This window comes from Nannobrachium achirus, assembly GCF_963921795.1.
Source record: "Nannobrachium achirus genome assembly, chromosome: 9".
NCBI classification, from domain to species: domain Eukaryota; kingdom Metazoa; phylum Chordata; class Actinopteri; order Myctophiformes; family Myctophidae; genus Nannobrachium; species Nannobrachium achirus.
Genome location: NC_137818.1, coordinates 56,894,132 through 56,916,172, shown reverse-complemented (window position 1 = coordinate 56,916,172; position 22,041 = coordinate 56,894,132). Strand labels below are relative to the sequence as shown.

The 22,041-nt window shown below is 42.3% G+C and overlaps 2 protein-coding genes across 5 annotated transcripts; both read left to right on the top strand.

Annotated features, from left to right (window-relative positions):
- Positions 1 to 1,939: 1,939 nt before the first annotated feature.
- Positions 1,940 to 7,821, top strand: prim1 (DNA primase subunit 1). Its single transcript, XM_080733722.1, has 13 exons — positions 1,940 to 2,149; positions 3,137 to 3,294; positions 4,164 to 4,270; positions 4,719 to 4,792; positions 4,948 to 5,084; positions 5,225 to 5,283; positions 5,654 to 5,765; positions 6,241 to 6,330; positions 6,430 to 6,562; positions 6,898 to 6,967; positions 7,078 to 7,202; positions 7,353 to 7,451; positions 7,541 to 7,821. The coding sequence occupies exons 1-13, from the start codon at positions 2,038 to 2,040 to the stop codon at positions 7,558 to 7,560; spliced, it is 1,296 nt and encodes a 431-aa protein (XP_080589848.1). The 5' UTR covers positions 1,940 to 2,037; the 3' UTR covers positions 7,561 to 7,821.
- A 1,098-nt stretch (positions 7,822 to 8,919) lies between these two features.
- Positions 8,920 to 20,873, top strand: LOC308291255 (nascent polypeptide-associated complex subunit alpha). 4 transcript variants are annotated; one of them, XM_080733232.1, is made up of 9 exons: positions 8,931 to 8,982; positions 10,120 to 10,194; positions 12,599 to 13,762; positions 17,429 to 17,514; positions 18,083 to 18,160; positions 18,412 to 18,558; positions 18,682 to 18,810; positions 20,379 to 20,501; positions 20,742 to 20,873. In XM_080733232.1, the coding sequence occupies exons 2-9, from the start codon at positions 10,125 to 10,127 to the stop codon at positions 20,754 to 20,756; spliced, it is 1,812 nt and encodes a 603-aa protein (XP_080589358.1). In that variant the 5' UTR covers positions 8,931 to 8,982; positions 10,120 to 10,124; the 3' UTR covers positions 20,757 to 20,873. The 4 variants fall into 4 exon arrangements, with proteins under 4 accessions (XP_080589360.1, XP_080589358.1, XP_080589359.1 ...); XM_080733233.1 differs by having other exon boundaries at positions 8,932 to 9,035; XM_080733234.1 differs by lacking the exon at positions 12,599 to 13,762 and having other exon boundaries at positions 8,920 to 8,982.
- The last annotated feature ends 1,168 nt before the right edge of the window (positions 20,874 to 22,041 follow it).

Genomic DNA, 22,041 nt, shown 5'->3' with positions numbered 1-22,041 from the left:
ATGGGGCTGTTAAGTATGACATCATTTTGTAGGCAGAGGAGAATGTCTGCCCCCAGTTTCCGTGAACCTTTTTACTATTTTTACTATTTACACATTTTTCTTCTCTTTGTTGTTGAAAGGAAAGTGTTAGAATTATACTTTAGTCGTTATTTTTGTCTCAGATCTGTTGAAATAGCGAGGGACAGAAAATGCTCTGGGGGCAGAGTTCTCCTCTGCCTACAAAATGATGTCACGGCTTAAAAGCCCCTAGCAGTGTGTGTATGTTAATCCATGTTTAACTGGGTTACACCCCGCCATTCCGAAACACCCCATTCCGAACATTGACTTCTAACCCTAACCCTTACCCTAACCCTAACCCTAACCCTTACCCTAACCCTAACCCTAACTAACCCTAACCCTACCCCTAACCCTACCCCTAACCCTAACCCTAACCCTAACCCTGTTTCGGAATGGAGGTGTTTCGGAATGGCGGTCTGACACCGTTTAACTGCCACCAAAATGCGGAATGCCCTGACACCATCCATTGAAAAATGTGAATCAAGTGCTGGTTTCTTTCAAAACTAAACTATATATCAGGAGACCACAAGGTGAGGTAAATGCAATATCCCATAGAAAGGAGGGGTCATTCACTGCAGACGTGTTTCCCTTTTGATGATGACATGTACAGTATGTATTATTGTGTTCTTTTTTTATTCTATGTTGGTGAATTGAATACAAGTCCCAGGACTTTTTTTAAAGATGTTTTTTTTGTGTGTGGCTTGTATGCCTTTATTGACAACAATATGACATAAATACTTTTTTAAATGCATGGTGTATCACCTTTAATGTCTAACTGTACCTCTTGCTGTTTACATTTCTGATTAATAAAGTTTCAATCAATCAATCAATCAATCAATCAATCAATCAAAAAAACTGAGTATAAAACCATAATGCTGCAGAATCCATCAGTGAGGCTTTATCCTCCTGGTGATGATATCACCGAAAACTAAGTAATAAAGTTCCTTTAGTAGGTCTGCATGACAGTTTAGAATTGTGGACAATCTAACTGTCTTTGGGCATATATATATTATATACACATTTACACACACACACACACACACACACACACACACACACACACACACACACACACACACACACACACACACACACACACACACGGTGTCACACACACACACATATATATAATATATTGATTGACATCTTTATTGACAAAAATGCATATACATGATATTTATACATGTCTGTCAAATTAATAAAACAAAAAGAAAAGCTTAAGAGCTAATTTCCATTGTTGTAGGCCTACTGTAGGAATCAAATTATTAAAATGTTTTGTGTGCTAAATTTCACATGCTTAAGTGTACATTTATTGATAGCTAGCTACCAGGACAAAAATGTTGGCTTTGTATTATTTATTTTTTTGTATAAGTTTTATAAGTATTTTGTCCAACGTTCCTTATGTCTACATGTTGTGTTATTTAATTTGTGACCATGTTTTACATGTGTTATTATTAGCACAATACATAAAATATAGTGTATTTTTGTGAGAAGCCACGTGGTGGCAATGTCTCTCACGTCCTGCTGGAATTTACAACATGAAGAACACATCTAGAAAATAATATACATACCAAGGATAAGTTATTGACGTCACGTCACAGACAATCTTACTCTCTCTCTCCGCCGCTGCGACTGCGTCAACGAGTTAATGACTTTTCCAAAACAAGCTTTATGATAATATTGTTCTGTTCCTCGCTTGGGCAATACTCTAAATCTAAATAGGCCTACAAGCTTTGTGCAATGGAAAAAAGTTAACTCCTGAATCAGCCCCGGATGATAACAATCGTCGCTTAGTAAAGATGTAACTGACCAGACCTTGTTTAACCGGATGTTAACTTCCTTTTCAGACTTTTTCGCGCGCTCGGAGCATAAACAACACGAATCTGACAGCGGCTGATCATTAATTTCTTCATAACATTTGATCATCATTTCTTTTTTGCTCGCCACCCAATCATAATCAGCTGCTCCACTGTAGACATCATGCCAGTTAATGCAGACTATGATCAAGCCGCTCTGCCGGACTTGTTGCCTCTGTACTACAGGAGGCTGTTCCCCTTCTCACAGTACTACCGCTGGCTCAACTATGGAGGAGGTGAGACTGTTTTGTTGTCTGGTCTGGGTAAATAAATAAAAGCTTTCTGGTGCTCAAACCATTGTCATGTAAAAGATCCTCAAACGTTTTCATTTCAAGGACCCCCTTGACTCTGAGAACCAGATTTGGTTCCATGTGTACACTCTCAGTTACAGATTAGTTGTTTTAGGTAGGCCTACTACATAATTTTCCAACTGTCTGTCTATGCAGCATAGGTGGAGAGACAGAATCTGAATAGTCATTATAGTGCATTCTCTCATTGATAGAATTGGCTTCTAGATTATTCTAAATTATTCAAATTAACCACTTTCAACCTGGCATCCGCCCATAGTATTTGGGCATGTCATAGCCTTGGACCAAGCCTTTAGTTTTTACATTTGATGTATTTTTTTATGTTAATTTACTTTCTGTAAAAATCAATACAATACATATATGATAGTCTTGATCCAGGACTAGGCATGTCATAGGCAAACAAAATACAGATCTGCTAGCTCAACTGTTCCTAATTTTGCTGGTGACCCCTTGGAACCTGCTCAATGACACCTGGGGTCCCCAAAAAAAACCAATTAGGTTTAAGCTGGGCAATAAGTAATCTAGTAGTAGCTAGTGGCTTTATCTAAGATGGTTTATTATCTAACTCATGTTTGGAAAAAGGATTATTTACAAGATGAAGTTTGTGAATCGTGACTGAACTCAAGATTCAAAATCGTATCGGTCTGTTGAGTACGGTCACCAAATCCACTCACTTTATAGTCCTTTATGACATTGGCTCTAAAACTATTTTGAGCCAAGAATCCCCAAATTAATATATATTTGGCTGCAGACCCCCATCTGAAAATGTTTTGTGCCAGGGACCCCCAGAAGAGAAGCACCTTCAAGATTTGAAGATGTTCAAAAATGCTTTATGAGCCTTCAATCTCAAGATCCCAACCAGTTAACCTTAGTGACAGCCAGGATAATTATGTATTTTCCTTTTCCAAACTTCAGTGTACAAGAACTACTTCCAGAATCGCGAGTTCTCCTTCACGCTGAGAGATGACATCTACGTGCGCTACCAGTCCTTCAGCACACAGGGCGACCTGGAGAAGGAGATGCAGAAGATGAACCCGTACAAGATCGACCTGGGAGCTGTGTACAGTCACAGGGTGATTGCTTGCTTTCTTGCTTCTCCCCATTGTTTCCACGGTCCTCTCTTGTCACTTTCATCATCACCATAACCGATATTTCAACTACAGCTGAGGGGCAGGCCCTCATTTTCTTTTTCAATGTAGCCGAGATACTGAAAAACATTGTTTTTCTTGCTGTGCAAGCATGTACTGTATGCATGCTTGGGTAGAACCCGGCAGGATCCGAACCTGGGTCTCCCGTGCAGGAAGGCATAGCCGAAAGTGGATTCTCCCTTGGCCAGGGCATTCCAGACTGACCCTTCAGTTGGTTGCAACTGGTGCACCCAAGTTTTCCATAGGTGCACCCACACATAGCACTGGTGCGTCCAATTAAATGTTTTTACTTGCACTGTACTGATGTTTAAGTGGGTGCATGCAAGCCGAAATAGGGTTCACTATTATTCCCTGCAGGGGAGATATTAGCAGGAGTTGACACGAAGATCTCAGAGGCACTTGCCTGTTTGGCAAGAACAGGTCATGTTCTTGTAGAACAAATGAGTGTTAAATCCAATCGATAACTGCCGTGCCGAGTGGCGACAGTCACTTTGAAAAACAGAATCAGTGCAACTGCAGCTAGTAAAAAGGTAGCATTGTTGTACATGAATAGCCATAGCCAATCATATTTAATGAAGATGGAATGCATCTGTCAGTCGGGCAACCTGAAAGTCAACCCCTTGGCTTTTGGTCTTCTGGCAGAGGCTCTGAGCCACTCTGCTACACTAACCAGAACTGGTCACAGATGGGGCTTAAACTTAAGAGGCAAGTGGTTTGAACAAATCATACTGAATGCATAATGTTTAGAATATAGATGATGCTAACATAGTCTTTGTTCTTTCATCCACACACAGCCCAATCAACACAACACTGTGAAGTCTGGTACCTTCACGGCTCTGGAGAAAGAGTTGGTCTTTGATATTGACATGACAGATTACGATGACGTCAGAAGTTGCTGCAGGTAACTGAACAATAGTGTTTAGCTGGAAGACAAGCGTTTGTACAATGTTGCACTGTCTCACACACACACACACACACACACACACACACACACACACACACACACACACACACACACACACACACACACACACATGGGTGCATCTCTCCACTCCGACATGTCTCCTTTCCGACATGTCTCCATTCCGACACTAACCCTATCTCTAACCCTAACCCTAAACCGAACCCCCATGGGAGTGTCGCCACTCCGACAATAAGAAGTCAATTTCGGAGTGGCGACATGTCGGAATGGAGAGAGCCTCCCCACACACACACACACACACACACACACACACACACACACACACACACACACACACACACACACACACACACACACACACACACACATACACATTAATATTAAAAGGAGAGGAGCAAATCAATACCATGCAATATTTTCATTTCAGTGCTGCAGACATTTGTTCCAAGTGCTGGACCCTGATGACTATCGCGATCCGTATACTTGACAGAGCCCTTCGGGGTAAGTTAAAGGAAACAATCATTTTGTGTTGTTTTGATATTGAGCTGAGCATCTGCTTGTGTCTGCTCATCTTTCATGGATTTGAAATTTGTCACAATGGTGTGTAACTGTAAATAATAGCTTAAAGGGCAGTTTATAATTTTGCAATGTTCCAGATGACTTTGGTTTCCGACACTGCCTGTGGGTGTACTCGGGCAGAAGAGGAGTTCATTGCTGGGTGTGTGATGAAGCTGCCAGGAAGCTGTCTGTGGCGGGCCGCTCTGCTGTGGCAGAGTACCTCAGCCTGGTGAAGGTGACAACCTTTCATATACCTCCTCACAATGGATCTGTAAAGCAGCGATCCTCAAACTGTTTCATGTCAAGGTGTAAATTAAGCTTTAGTTGTCATGAAGAAGCTGATGTTTCTTTTCATGTGTGATGGCTGTTGTATAGGGTGGCTCAGAGAATGTGAGGAAAGTAATGCTGACAGATCCAATGCATCCTTTCATCAAGTAAGTAATAATCCCATGATTTGTATGTACTGCGGGTATGCATATGTGAACTGCTATGAGTCAACCAACACACTGTATTGTCGTCAAATCACAGCACTAGGCTAGGAATCGTCATATACTGTATTCTATCTACAATTCAATATCTGACATGTGGTGCAATTTGGTGATCAAAAAGGTCCGAACTATCGATTGTAGAATAATGAGGATTGCTTTTGAGCTCAGCTCAGCTACTGTATGTACACCTCTAAGGAGGATTGTTTTAATCAAGTTGCTTATATTGATATATCTCATAATAATGATAATATAATACCTCAATGAGACATTCGTAACTTGTGTGGCTGAACATTATATTTTCTTGTAATTGCTACAGGGAATCACTGGCGGTAGTGGAACGCTACTTTCCTCAATATGCACTGCATGGACAAGACATATTGGGCAGCAAGGAATCAGCAGAGAAAGTGCTGGCACTTGTACCTGATGATATCCTTTCTAAAATAGTAATGTTACCCAATACCCACACATGTAAACATGGCAAATTCATTAATTCCACAACATTACTTCAGACAGCCAGGGACGGGGGTCCGGGTATTGTTGAGATAAAACATTCTGCCACCATCACAGAGGCCCAGGTTTGTGTCCCAGAAGTGAACTTGGCATCACCAAGTTATAGCATGTATCATAGGAATAAGGTTATAGTTCTTTCCCTGTTCAAAACATACCCGAGGTGCACACCTCTCCTACATATCCTGTCTCTCATCTACCTGAAATATAGACATAGATTGAAAGATGGCAATTCCATCTATTTCATTTATGGGCAAGAAAGAGGAACAGATTGGTCATATACATATTTCTTCTGCTGTCCTAACACAAAGCGACAAAGGGAACAACATTGTTAGTGTACAGGAACATTTTCTAAGTTGACCGGATCTGATCTTAACCTTAACTAAGTTCTCACATGTCAGAAAGGATCTGCTCCAGTATTTCGAGAATGAGAAGAACCCAGAGAAGCGTTGGGGAAGGCTCACAGCTCAAGCCAAAGGCAAACGGGTAGATAAACATGAACGTGTCACAGTCACAACGTATCCTCTCATCATAGAATTATAGCATAAATGTGTAGCGTTAACGCTATAATTCTTCCTCTTTCAGGCTACTGTCAAGAAGGGCCAATACTTTGATAAAGAGATCATGCTGCAGTACTGTTACCCACGACTTGATGTGAACGTCAGTAAAGGGGTGAACCATTTACTGAAGAGTCCTTTCAGTGTACACCCCAAAACAGGTGAGCACAGTGGTCTTTTTAACCACATGAACCCACGGTACAAGATGGTCTTTCGCTTTACGTCTTGTGTACATGTCTATAAGAGTAACATTTATTTTTGTTCGGTTCCTCAGATATTGTAGCAGCATTAGTAATCGTAAGAAAGACGTGGTATACACAACCTAGCCTTTAGTGTTCCAATTGGGTCGATGTGAAAATCACATCGTATAGAGCACTGGAGGATCCCGGTTGACTAAGTATAGGGTTTAAGTTGTTAATAAAGGTCCTGGTTGTATGTCTGTTGTAGCTGTATCGAATGGCTGACCCTGGCTGTCTCTTGTCTTGTTTACCTTCAGGACGTATTTCTGTTCCCATTGACCTAAAAGAATTAGAGAAGTTTGATCCTTTCGCTGTGCCCACTATCAGGTAAGCTGTCATTCAGGGTCCTGTGTTGCTCTTTTGTGCAATGCATAAGAGTATGTGTTGTGTTGAACTTGCGATATTGACCGGAGCTGATTTCGTTAACCTTTTCACAGTCAGATCTGTGAGGAACTAGATCGACCGATAGACGGCGAGGAAGAGGAGAAGGAGGAGGAGGCAGAGGAGGACACCAAGGAGAAAGAAATGGACATGGATGCAACCGAGAAACGGAAGATCAGAGGTGCAACAGTCTTCTGTTTGACTAATATACATTGTTTATACATGTGTGGTTATATCTTGTAATAAACTGTCTTAATCCCCAAGAAAGCTTCTAACAGTTTGTGTCTACTCACATTATGTCTACTCACAAAGGGCTTTACTGTTCTTACAGATTACAAAAGAACAAGCCTGGCCAAGTATGTGAAATGCTTTGATCAGTTTCTGGACGGACTGGCCCGTTCACGCAAAGGAGAGCTTCTTAGAAAAAGTGGTAAGTATTCGTTTTTGGTTTTATTTTATTATTTGTTTTGTATTGGTAATTTATTGTTGTTTATTTTTTCATATTCTTTTTTTTAATAGATCTTCAGAAGGACTTCTGAACTGGAACTCCTGACCATCAGAATGCTATGCAGTTCCCAGTAACAATGTGTACTATATGGCATATGGACAGATTTGGGAAACTGATAATGGTGACACATAATTTAATTTAATTCTGTGGTGCAGAGCCTGACTTTTTCTTGTAAAATGCTGCTACACCTAAGCGATTGGCTAATCTGAGACACACACTCAATATTCTTATTTTCCCTATCTTTATAATTTTGTAGTATACATATGGTTATTTGGTATTGTTTTTCACTATGTTGGGTCTATATGTTCAATTGTACAGTCTTACGTAACCAATTTTCTCAAATAAACCCTCTTTATACAACTTTGTCTTTTTAAGGTTATGGCTTTGAATGCCAACATGACTAATTGTTTATTTGTGTATAGCCAGCCATCTGCAAGAGGAAGCAAGTCGTCAGAGTCATGTTTATGGACCCTGGTCAATAATAGTGTTCTAATTTAGCCATTTATACAGTGTCTGTAAAAGAAAGGTATAGACCAGTGGTTCTCAAAGAGGTCTGGGCAGGGACCCCCAGGGGTCCTTGAGTTGTTTCCAGGGGCTCCCCAGCAAAATTAGTTAATTAAGCTTTAAAATAATTGTATCCACTTGAAATGATTGCATCGACTAGGCCTACTATTTTTCCATATTGAAAGAAATCTTGGAATAATTTTCAACACACTTGACATGAAAATGTTTGAGAATCAACTAGCATGGACAACATTCAGTCACTAGATGTCGCACTACACCCGCATTCTGTAGAGAAAAGATTGCGTGATTAAAAACTCCTTGACCAAACCATAGATACAAAATAAAACTGGATAAACCCAGGGGTGTAATTATGGATAAAAAAAAGAAAAGAAGAGACTATACTGCAAACCAGAGAACATAGCCAAAGAGGCGACAAATAACCAGTGGTGGAAAGTAACTAAGTATATTTAGCCTACTAAGTATTTTACTTTAATAAAATTTTGAGGTAGCCTACCTTTACTTTACTGGAGTATTTCCAATTACCACCAATACTTTGGCTTCTACTCCACTACATCTCGGATTCAAATATTATACTTTTACTCCACTACAATTATGAACTTTATTTACAAGTTACTTTGTAGATTTAGATGTTTATAATACATTAGCCACTTGAAAATGGCCTGATCTGCTATTTTCAAAATATTTGTATACATCATTCGGCATAATGGGTACTTTCTACTCTTGGTACTTTGAGTACATTTTGATATCAAAACTTTGTTTGGACTTTTACTTACACTGCAGTATTGATACATTTTGTAAAACATGCGTACTTTTTTCCAGAAACGACCCGGAAGAACAACGTTATTATTATTAAACCGGATATTACCTCACGGCGACAGGGGTTAGATGTTCTCTTTCCCAGCCATCTTGGATATAGCATCCTGAGTCGGTGAGTGTCTCCTCGGATAATCTAACAACATCCACTGATTATTGGACGTTAAGGTGCGTGATACACGTCCAAACTGTTAGCGGAGTTTGTGGTCTTTCTGCTCGTGTAAACATTTACACGTTTAGTTAATGTTTACGGTGTAAAACAGGCTGTTAGCTAGCCGATTGCTGACATCAAAATGGGGGAACGCGACTTGTCAAGCTCCCAACGCCAGACAGAAGGCTCTCGTTATCAAGCCTGAGAAAGTTGTCAAGGCCTCGAGTCAACATTATGACATTAACGCCGGGTTGACGTCGGTGGGGCGACTGTCAAGCTGCTCAAACCTGTGTCAATGTGTGAGAAAATCACATGCGTTATTTGTCGTACGTGACTAGCTTCCCTTCCTCGGAGGCTAACGTTTGGATAGACAGCGCTGCTAGGCTAGCTAGCTGCTAGAGCTGAAGCATGGGTTCTGCTTTCTGCGACTACTACGATAACGATCAGTGTTAATGCCAAAGTGTTTTAAGTTCCATAGTACAAGGTTTCTTAAAGTGGGTGCCGTCGTGGCACCAGTTCAGGAATTATTAGGGCGAGTGTGAATAATCGGGCGAGTGGACTGGTTACTCAGTATACTGTGGTAATATCAACATCACTTCACGGCAGGCAAACCACTTAAACCCTCTGGACTTTTAGTGAAACGGACTTGAGTTGCACTGTACTTGACAAGTGCCTTTTCCATCTACACCAAGTCACCAACTATCTTCACCAAAAATGGCAGATCTACAAGCTGAGCTGGGGTTTAAGGGGTTAAATGTCAAGTAGGCTATAACATTTTCAGTCTGTTCCTACGGAAACGGATATTCTTTGTGAAGTTTTACTCCTTGACATAAACTGTATCATAGGGTGAGAGATTTGCATGTTTACGTAGTGTAACATGACATAATATTTTAAAAAATAAGTGTAATTCAGGGGTGCCTGTTTTAGATGAAAGTTATTGACGGGTGCCCCGAGCCAAAAAAAGTTGAGAACTCCTACCATAGTATGCTGCCATAGTATGACAGTGAGGGTTGGTGCGATGTTTTAGCTTATGTCCTTTTTATTTAGTTTTACTGTTAAATGTTACTTGAGCCTAAAACAAGCCTCTGTTTTTCTTTTCAGCAACTATGCCTGGCGAAGCCACAGAAACTGTCCCGGTCACCGAGCAGGAGATGCAGCAGCCTCAAGTCGAGACCGGTATGTATTCACTTTGCTTAACTTGCACGCTTTTATTATACTAAAAAAAACAGAAGCACACTGACAGGGTCCTGGAACTCTTTAATAACTTGTTGACAGTGTTGTTGGCATAAAGCTGTGTTCGTGGCCAGTTAACATGCATAACACGAAGACGTGTTTTGGAATCATGGATAAGCCATATCCACACGTCCAGAACACGTTTTCATGTTTTGTCAAATAGATAAGGGCTAACTATTTTTGTGTTCAGTAGCAAGTTGAGATTGAACAGGTGACGGGTCGGTGAAATGGCACCATCTGCGGGGGGGCAGTAGACATGGGACAGCTCTTGGTGATCACCAGCTGTTAAACCGGGTACTAAAGGCAGGCCTAACCTATACTATGCTGGAATTTTGGTTTCAGGTTTATATTTAGGAATGGTTGACTGGCCATTGAACTCTTTGAGTCCTTTAAAACCATCCAAAAAGCACTTACACCACTGTTATGTTTTTGAAAGCATTGTCAAACTTTCTGACTTTAGTACCTGTACACTTGGAGTCGCCATTGATACATTTTACCGGATCATTTGGCTTGCTCTGGTATTAATGAAAAAGTTATTGTTAGTGATGCCACACCCTCCAGGTCTCCATACACGTGCTATTCCTTTGCCAAGGGTAGAAGCAGACCTGTTTGACTACTATTTTACACCTTGTACAAAATCAAAGTGGGAGAACTCAATGGCATCTCAACTGTCAGCATATATGAGCTTGGAGCTGTTAATTAAACTGGTTTTAACCACTTAATTAAATCATTTTTCACACACCAACAAAAATCATAAATAGCCGATCTACCATCTCGCAGTGTGACGTGTTGAGAGCTTGTAGATCAGCTATTTTTGCCAAATGTTTCCCCACAGGATGCAAACTCTGTAATTTATTAAATTTACATTTACACACTAGGCAATTGGTATTGACCTGTCTTTGGTGCAATTATCAGTGGCAAGTTGTTTTTGGATGGCCAGAAATATTTCCCAGGAAAAACACAAGCTTCTTAAAAGACTAAAGTTTGCTATATCTTCACATTTTGTGGTGCCCATTGATGCAGTTGGAATGGGTAATCCAGGACCCTTTTGTTACACAAACTCACAATAGCCTGTGGTGACTTGCTTTGACTGGGTTTGACGCACAATGCATGGTATTTTAGTAGTTGACTGCACTGACTTTTCATTGATACCTAACACCTAACCTTGTTGGGAAAGATGTGTTAGTGGAACCTTTAGCCTGGCTTGGATTAGATAGCACTGCCCGACTTATCTCCTATGTAAAACCTCACTGTGCACATGTTTTAAATGTCTTTTAACCATTGTTTACTACACATGAAAATAACATCTTTTATTGGGGTTTAGAATCTTTCCTGAAAGGGATTTTTCAGGGACCCTTCTGGGGTTACTGCTTTTTCTTTTTGACATTTTGCTATTTGCATTTTGTCTAGGTATAGTCATTTTAACTTTTACATTTTCAAGTCATTTTCTCATTCATTGTCATCCAAGCAAAATATTTCACCAGATTAATTTTCATTTCTCATTTTTAACTGTACAACTTAAGTTTGATTGGGGCGGGAGCCTTGCAGGTTCAAATGATTTTGGAGATGAAGATTCAGTAACTACACAAACATTACTGGGTTACAAGATTAATAACATATTAATATGGCGTAGGTGGTTTTTTTTTTTTTTTTTTTGTACAGCACAGTTTATTGGATTTGTTCATTTCCTTTATGAAATTCCACAAATGTCAAGAATGGTGAATAATGTTAGAGTCCGTACTTGACGTGATTTTCGATTAAATGAAATGAAACGCATCTCGGGGGGTGTGGTGCCCTGGACCAACGGGAATATCTCTGGAATCTCGAGTTGGGGTAGTAAATGAGTTGATATCAATTTGACTTTTGAAATGGATGGGAAAATGATTGAACACCTAACAGGTTAAGCAACACTTGTTTGAGATGTTTCATAAAGCTATAAATGTTTGTAATTGGTTACCAATAAGTCTTACTGTATCTGTAATGTAAAATATCTATTTTAACTGAGGTGACACCTGCCTCTTCTGTTTTAGTAAATGGATAGTCTTTCAACTTCAACGCTTAACTCCATAGGTGGTATAATATTTGGGGGCTTAAGGATTTCATTAATCTGTCACATTTAGACACTGCATGATATTTTGGGATATGGACACACATTCTGAGTGCACACAACACGTCTGCATCCCCGAATATTCTCACATTCACCGGTTCCATGGACAGATTGCGCACCACTCCTTTATGTTCACCAAAACATGTTCATTAATCTCTTAATAGCTGCTCCTCAGTTTACTACTGTGACTGCCCTTCCCCATGCTGCTCCTCTTGCTCCTCCTACTTTCCCCTTTATCAGCTGTGGTGGGGGTGTTGAGTTCTTCTGCACCACCAGAGATGGCTATTCCTGAAGTGCTCAAGACTTCCCCTTCGGAGAATCCATCACCGCCAGAATCCTCTAGTGCCGCTCAAGTTATTCACTCTCAGCCGCTGCTTGAAGAAACTTCTAACGGTGATCCTGTTATTGTGATCCAAACCGAATCTGTCCTCGAGAGCACATCCATCTCCCTGCAATTGCCTGCCGCCGAACCATCAGTAATTGAAGAATCTCAGCAACCTGTCGCGGCTCTTGTGTCTGCCATTGAATCGCTTGATATTCGCACTGAAAAAAAGGTTGAGGCTCAAGAGTCGGTGGTCGCTCTTGAAGAACCTGCTAACCAAGCAACAGAAGAGGTCACAGTTGATGCTCTTGTGGAAGCTGTAGCAGAAGAACCAGTAGTAGTCACTGAAGATGCTCTTGATGAAAAACCAGCAGCAGCTTCTGAAGAACCATGTGCAGATGCTGTTGACGGGCCTGCTCCTGAAGAGCCAAGTGCAGATGTGCCTGCTCCTGAAGAGCCAAGTGCAGATGTGCCTGCTCCTGAAGAGCCAAGTGCAGATGTGCCTGCTTCTGAAGAGCCAAGTGCAGATGTGCCTGCTCCTGAGGAGCCATGTGCAGATGTTTTGGCTGTACCTGCTTCTGAAGAGCCAGTTGCTGATGTGACTGTGCCTATCTCTGAAGAGCCATGCATCGATGTACCCGTCTCTGAAGAGCCATGTGCAGATGTGCCAGTGCTTGCTTCTGAAGAGCCATGTGCAGATGTGCCAGTGCTTGCTTCTGAAGAGCCAAGTGAGGATGTTGTGGCAGTGCCTGCTTCTGAAGAGCTGTGTGCCGATGTTGTGGCAGTGCCTGCTTCTGAAGAGCTGTGTGCAGATGTGGCAATGCCTGCTTCCGAAGAGCCATGCGCAGATGCTGTGACTGCTTCTGAAGAGCCATGTGCGGATGTAGTGGATGGGAAGGCAAGTGATGCCCAAGAGCCTGCAGCATCTGAAGAAATTGAAACCAAACCTGATGTGATTGCTGACGCGGCAACTCGAAATGAAATTCTTGAGAGAGTACCGATTATAATCCCCACTAAGAGTATCCCGTCGAAGGTGATGTCTAATTGCGCAGGTCCATCCCACTCAACACGGCACCTGTCAGGTGGGTTAACTTGTGTAAAAAGGTGGAACACTGACCACCCCCAATCTTTCTATCTCTGCAACCCTCAACCCCACCTTTCAGATCTTTCGTTTCCTCTTGTTCTAGATATTAAAAATATTTCGCTTATCACTCGCATTCAAGTGTTCTACTCGGAGAAAACTTATAATGGCATTTATCTCTCCTTGAAGCAGACCAGTCCATTATTGCAAAACAAACCTAACCTATCGTAACTTTTTCTTGGAAGGAAAATATTCATGTCTTTCTGTAATCTTTCTTCTACTTTTAACATTATTTAACACTATGTGTTGTTCCTTTCCTCATGGAATATTTGACTTTTAAACAGTAGTCTTTTTTCCCCCCACTGTTTCAAGAGTGTTAACACAAGCAAACCACTGTCAAAATTCACAATATGGCAATATCAGAAAGTAAGTTCCAATAAGCATGTGTTCATTACAGCAACAAAGACGAATCTAGTCGCATCACTTGGCTCAAAAATATTTTAATTTAAAAGATTGTAACATTCCTAGTGATTAAATTAACTACATACGAGAAAATATTTGTTGGTGTATCGGAGAGGAACCAAGAAGTGGAACCCATACATTTCTCAAACTTGCAACTAACATGTTTCATTCAATTAAGATAATGTTACAATTCATCTCACACATTTTCACACACAAAATGTGCACCCATGCCTAATTAAACTAGTCCTGAAACATCCCAAAAGTAATGTAGTGTTGTTTTTGCGAATGCCTTTTCTGTGTGCCGTGAGTGCATCTGGTTTGTTTTTGGAGTACCACATTCGCAAAAGGTTTGAGGTAATTTAACTAAAGATGAAAGTGTGTCTTTCTGAATGTGTAGTATGTTTCTGTGTTTTTTCTTACATCAGCAGTGTTACTGTTTTGTGGGGTGGTCTAACCTTCCAATGACAACTTGCCCCTTGTTCTCTGATCACTTAATCCGCATGGTTTTGGCATTCTTAATTTAAAATAAGAAACAGAATAAAATGAATCAATGTTTTATCCAGCTACACCTCCTGCCCCAGCTCCCTCCCAGCAGCCCCATGCTGCCTCTGGTCCTGCAAAGCCCAAAGACAAAGGTGCCAAGAGTGGGCAGAGTTCTTCTGCCCCAAAGGCTGTCCCAGGAAGAAGAAAGCGCTCCTCGATGTCTGCTTCTTCCTCCTCTCCCTCCTCCCCAAAAGCTACTGCCTCCTCTAACCCACGCACCCCTCCTGTAGCATCTCCTCTAGTTTCCTCGCCGTGCTCTCCCTTAGTGTCTCCCCTAGCCTCCTCACCTGGACGCTCTTCCGCCCCAAAGGTCGTCAAGGCTGGCAAACAAGGGAAGGTATCAAAGAAAGCGGAGGGCTTTGTGCCTGCCCCTATTCCTGCTGAAGCTGAACCTATCCCAGCAGAGGTAAAACCAATAGTGCCGGGGCCATCTGATGTGGCTGAAACAGCCCCAGTTGAGCCAAAGGCAGCCTCACCCACCCCTACTAAGCTTGCTGCAGCCCCGGCTGCTTTTAAAGTGACCTCAAAACCAGCTGCCCCAGCCCCAGTCTCCTTTTCAGATGCTCTTGCAACCAGCCCTCCCAAAGAGGTTGCGATTAAGGCAGCTTCACCCGTTTTGCCATCCTTAGATGATGACGACCTACCTCCACTTATTCCACCTGAGTGTCAAGTGCCAGTTTTCATACCCCCTGTGACACAACCCTTGCCAGTTGTGTCTGCTTCAGATGCCCCTAAACCAGTCATTGATTTTGATGAGCCCGCAGTGGCTGCTAAACCGAAACCTGAGCCAATTGAGGTTACTAAGGTGGTTCCCGTCGAAACAACCATTTCAGTGGCCATGGCTGAGACGGCAGTGCCAGCTGTTGAGGTCAAACCTGCTCATGCTGAGGTTGCTAAACCAGCTGCAGAGGCTAAACCTGCCCCTGTTGAGGTTGCTGTACCAGCTGTAGAGGCCGAATCCACACCCATTAAGGTTGCTGAGCCAGCTGCAGAGGCCAAACCCGCTCCTGCGGAGGTTGCCGTACCAGCTGCCGAGGCTAAACCCGCCCCTGTTGAGGTTGCCCTTCCAGCTGAAGAGGCTAAACCCGCCCCTGTTGAGGTTGCCCTTCCAGCCGAAGAGGCTAAACCCGCCCCTGTTGAGGTTGCCCTTCCAGCCGAAGAGGCTAAACCCGCCCCTGTTGAAGTTGCCCTTCCAGCCGAAGAGGCTAAACCCGCCCCTGTTGAGGTTGCCCTTCCAGCCGAAGAGGCTAAACCCGCCCCTGTTGAGGTTGCCCTTCCAGCCGAAGAGGCTAAACCCGCCCCTGTTGAGGTTGCCCTTCCAGCCGAAGAGGCTAAACCCGCCCCTGTTGAGGTTGCCCTTCCAGCCGAAGAGGCTAAACCCGCCCCTGTCGAGGTTGCCCTTCCAGCCGAAGAGGCTAAACCCGCCCCTGTCGAGGTTGCCCTTCCAGCCGAAGAGGCTAAACCCGCCCCTGTCGAGGTTGCTGTACCAGCTGAAGAGGCTAAACCCGCCCCTGTTGAAGTTGCTGTACCAGCTGAAGAGGCTAAACCCGCCCCCGTTGAGGTTGCCGTAGAAGCGGAGGCGAAACCCGCCCCTGTTGAGGTTGCCGTAGAAGCGGAGGCTAAACCCGCCCCTGTTGAGGTTGCCGTAGAAGCGGAGGCTAAACCCGCCCCTGTTGAGGTTGCCGTAGAAGCGGAGGCTAAACCCGCCCTTGTTGAGGTTGCCGTAGAAGCAGAGGCTAAACCCGCCCCTGTTGAGGTTTCCGAAACACCTGCAGAACCTAAACCTGCCCCTGTTGAGGCTGCCAAAGCACCAGCTGAGCCCTCATCGGACACCGCTATGCCCACTCCTGTTGAACCTGCTGCCCCAGCCCCAGCTCCCAAAAAGCTTACTTTTGCAGAGGCTGTTTCAAAACCTGCCGCTGATAAACCCACGGTTGAGGTAATCGATTCAACCCCAAAACCTACCCCCACTCCTGTTAAAACCAAGGTGGAACCTGTGATCAAGAACGACAAGGGTATTTCTATTTTCTCTCCTCTTTGTCCACTCTTTGTTTGTTCCCACTTGTCAATAGTTCTGGAAATCTGTTACAGACTTGCATTGAATTTGCCTTACCTTTACCTTTGCTTTTAGCCTAACTTGCAACTGGTCTGTTTCAAAGATGTTATGTAATGTGTAAAAAAGGTCTGGTCATTGGTGACTCAAATAATTGAGGACGGAAACGAAAATCTGTCTCTTCCCTTCAGCAAGTCAGTAACTTTTAATGTTTTTCTTTTTTGCCTTTAATTTTCTTTCTTTTTTTATCACTGCAGGTATAATTTATAGTAACCTTTTTTTTTTGGGGGGGGGGGGGGGGGGGGGCGACTCATATTTGTGTGAATTTGGGTTGTTACTTCGTGTTGATCATACCATACTCAAGATCCAAATTGATATAAGCTGTTTTAATGATTAACTCTTTTGCAGATTACGGTTTAATATAATAATTTCTCTTAAGTGCACCAGATTTTCAGATAATGTTTTCCTTTTCACATAAACACTGTTCCTCATATATCATCCACATATTCATTTCTCCCCCAGGTTTGACAGATTATTTGACACCCAATTTGCTAATCCACAGCTCAATATGTTGTGACTAATCTACCTGTCTTTGGTTGCCGTCTATAGGATCTGGCACCGAGTCAGACAGCGATGAATCAGTACCAGACCTAGAGGAACAGGACTCTGCACAGACACAGACGCAGCAGGCCCAGGTGAGAGCTGCATCATGCTCGCCCAGAACGGGTTTGATTGGCACAGCTTGAATTGTGTCATTCTGCTTGGTCTGGCATGTTTGATTAGAACGGATGACGTTCTGTAGGACTTTTTGACTCTTCGATGATGATTTGACACAGTGACTTTCGTTCTTCTGAGTTTGCTGAAGCCAACCTTTCTGTACCGAGAAGAGTATAGTTGTATAGATGCAGTGCTGCACATAGGCTACATTAACACTGGCAGCCCAAATCGGAATTTTGCCGTATCCAGTTTGGAGTTATGGAGTTAAAAAGACACATTAACTGATTTGTTTGTTAGATCATGGTTCAAATTTGATTAATAAACGCATCTGTCTGGATACTCAGACACAGAATTCCAGATTACTCCGTCGTACGTAGCTGACATCTAAAAGCTTGCAATGTGTTAAAATGTGATTTGAGAAACCCATCACATTTGCCTGCAGCTTGAACAACTTGGATGCTTGCAAAATAATATATTTTCAAGATGTAGATGTTTAAAGATCTGTATTTGATTCATCAAGTGTCAACATTCCTTTAATTTGTCCAGCTTGCTGCCGCCGCTGAAATAGACGAGGAACCAGTAAGCAAAGCAAAACAGAGCCGTAGTGAAAAGAAGGCACGAAAGGTAACATTGCATCTTAAAACGTATATTTGTTCTAATTCTAAAACCCTTCAATGATGATTCATACATTGACTTTCGTTCTTCTGAGTTTACTGAAGCCAACGTTTATGTCCTGAGAAGTGAACGACACATTTTAACCATGAAGAAACATATTTGATCATGAGTTAAAAAGCATTGTTTTAAGTATATTAATCTTAAAACGTATTTTTCTTGCTTTGTAACTTAAAATTCCTAATACCTTTTTATTCATGCAGGCAATGTCAAAGCTTGGGTTGAGGCAGGTAACAGGAGTCACCAGGGTCACCATTCGCAAGTCCAAGAACATCTTGTTCGTCATCACCAAACCAGACGTCTACAAGAGCCCCGCGTCAGACACGTACATTGTCTTTGGTGAGGCTAAGGTATGTAAGAGAAGGGCTTTCTTGTCTTTTCCCCCCCATGGGTGGTTGGCTACCAGAGTCGAATAGTTGTAGATGATGAAAGCTGTGTTCATCGGTGACATTTCTGTCGTCTTTGTGCCCTAGATCGAGGATCTCTCCCAGCAAGCCCAGTTGGCTGCCGCAGAAAAGTTCAAGGTACAGGGAGAAGCCGTTTCAAACATCCAGGAAAACACACAGACGCCAACAGTACAGGAGGAGAGCGAAGAGGAAGAGGTAAGAGCCTCATTTATAAGATGAAAATTAGAACAGATGATTTACTGTAGGACTTTTCTATTCTTCGATGATGATTTAAAAAACATCGACTACACTGACCTTCTGATTTGCGCTCAAGCAGCCTTGTGATACGCGCTGAAGTCAACCCTCCCTTACTGAGGCCCCTATTACATTAAAACGGGCTTCACTATAAACGTAATGATTTATAGTCGTTTGTGGGGGGTCATTTAGACGAAAATGGCGTCTTCGGGGGGTGAAACCGTAACAAAGTGAAACCCCCTTTGAAAGTGGAAAAGGTAAAAACGCTTTGTATCTCCCGCTTTCATCTAAATACCGTAAACGCAGCAAACCACTGAAAATGATAAGATGTGGGACGTCCTAGGGCTGTCACGATTAGGAATTTCTCCAGATGATTATAATTGTCATACAAATAATCGGCGATTGATATCGTCTTTTTCCCCCCCTTCATTTTATGCCACTATGATAAATAGCTTTGAGCTCATACTCATACTGTACCTTAATGAAGAGCAATTTAATTGCTTTTTAAACATCAGTTCAGTGGTGTAAACTGTAAAGTAACTATTAAGTACATTTATTTGCTAACGTTAGCCCTAATTTATACCGTAGCTATTTGAAAATAGCCCATCTACAAGCTCACAACACCGCGGTGCGTTGTGAAAATAGCCGATCTACAAGCTCACAACGCGTCGCGGTGCGTTGTGAAAATAGCCGACCTACAAGCTCACAACGCGTCGCGGTGCGTTGTGAAAATAGCCGATCTACAAGCTCACAACGCGTCGCGGTGCGTTGTGAAAATAGCCGACCTACAAGCTCACAACGCGTCGCGGTGCGTTGTGAAAATAGCAGACAACTGCAAATATAGCCGACGCTGAAAATAGCGACAGTAGCCTATAATGTTTATCATGACACGATCCAACATCTATAGCTCGTCGCCGTCTGTGTGTAAGGGTTATCCCCTTACACATCCCCTCCATAAGCTGCAGTAAAGGCATTGACTCCAGTCCTCTGTGTTGAAACGAAACGTGAAGTGAACGCCTTTTTCTGTATCGTATCATAAGGAATAAATATAGTCCCGGGATGTGTATGGTACATGTGTCTGTTCCGACCGTCTGGAACAAACTTTTTAAGCATTTTTAGTTAGCCAGCCAGCCAGTCAGTCTGCCTGTGCAGTGTCGGCAGTGCGTTGTGTTGACTGACTGAGGAGGACTTCTTTGCTGGCTGCTAGGAAGTAGAACGGAACTTGGGCAGTGCGGTCATGGCGACATGCGCCACCTAGCGACCTGGCATGCAAATTACCGCGTTTAGGGACAAATTGCGTTTTCATCTAAAGACCACAAAAAATGAAAACTAAACGGCTCTTAGCTGTTTACAGTGAAGCCTGTTTTCATCTAAAAGGGGCCTGAGAAGAGTATATGTATATAGATGCAGTGCACATAGCGTAGGCTATGTAAACACTGGCAGCCCAAATGAGAATTTTGCCCTATTCAGATTGGTGTTATGTTGTGTTATATATATATATATATATATCCTTTGTTTTATTTTTATAGGTTGACGAGACGGGAGTCGAGGTGAAAGACATTGAACTCGTCATGTCGCAAGCCAACGTGTCGCGGGCGAAGGCTGTACGCGCCCTGAAAAACAACAACAACGACATTGTCAACGCAATCATGGTAAGATTTGAAGAAGATTTTTTTTTCTGGTTATTGGCAGGTGACATATAATCAGTCTTTGTTAAACAAGACATTCTAAAACTCTTCAATGATGATTGATACATTGACTTTCGTTCTTCTGAGTTTACTGAAGCCAACTTTTATGTCCTGAGAAGAGAAGAACATATTCTAACCATGAAAAAGCATATTTGATCATGTAATAATAAGATGGATATGAATAAGCGCTGTTTTCCTTTGCAGGAGTTGACGATGTAACGGGACACTGGAGGCGAAGTTGTCAAGAACAGTTGCTGACTTAATTATACACTCGTTTGTACAATTTATACCCAAGATGGAAATAAAGTTGTGGCTTGATAAAATGAAAAAAAATAACTATTTGGATGTTTTTTGTGGTTGATAGTAAAACTTATATTCGTCCTGCAGTCCAAAACATTGAATTTTGAAATTATTTTGATGGTAGGTCCTGCAGTCCAAAACATTGAATTTTGAAATTATTTTGATGGTAGGTGTATTTAAGGACGAGACTGTTCTGTTCTCTGCATTTTAGTGTACATTTCTTTAAATATTGTACACATATTGTAAACGTCAAGTAATCTTTATAGGTGCGGTAAGTGATTTTCTGTAGGAGTGTATGCTCTAGCCTCGTGAACCAGCGCCTCCCGGGAATCCAAATGAAATGTAGATTTCCGAAGGCTGGTTTACAAGGCTATACAGTATGCTCCCAAATTGTATTTTCAGGTCTTGATACCAATTTGATCAAATCAGGAGAGAACTCGTACAGGATAAACAAGTGGAATTGGAAGTGATTACAAAGGAATGATTAGTTGATAAACGAGTACTCTTTCCTGATTGGCTGAAATTGGTGACCCACCTGAACATTTATTCTGTTAAAGAGCTGGAGAGACGGTGAGTTATTGAACAAACACTTGTGTACAGTTCCAAACATGGTTTTAACCTTTTCACAAAACTTAAACCAATAAAATATCACTTAGACTATACATTTAAAGGGCTAGAACCACGTTGATAGAGGTTTGGGTTGTGTAGTTACGTTGCCATGATATAACTGATGGGCAGGTAACGGGAGTCAACAGGGTGACCAGAACATCCTGCTAGTCATCACCAAACCAGATGTCTACAAGAACCCTGCGGCACGACGCGAGACGCATACATTGTCTTTGGAGAGGCTAAGGTATGTAACGTAAAGGGATTATTGTCTTAACCCCGTCGATTGGCGGTTGCCTACCAGTCAAATTGTTGTAGATCAGGGGTCTTCAACAGGGGCTCCAGGACCCCCAAGGGGTCTTCTGAGTAACTACAGGGGGTCGTCCAAATCTTTGTGATTGAAACTTTTCATATTAAGCACTTGAACCCTAGCCGAACTTATGCCAAAAATAGATCTACAAGCTCTTGTCTCGCGTTGCGAGGCGTGAGCGTGTAGATCGGCTATTTTCAGCAAAGAGCTTTGGTGTAGAGGGGAAAAAGAGCAGACTAAGTACAGAGTTAAAGGTAAAGTTTTTTTTTATTACGGTAGTATTGACGG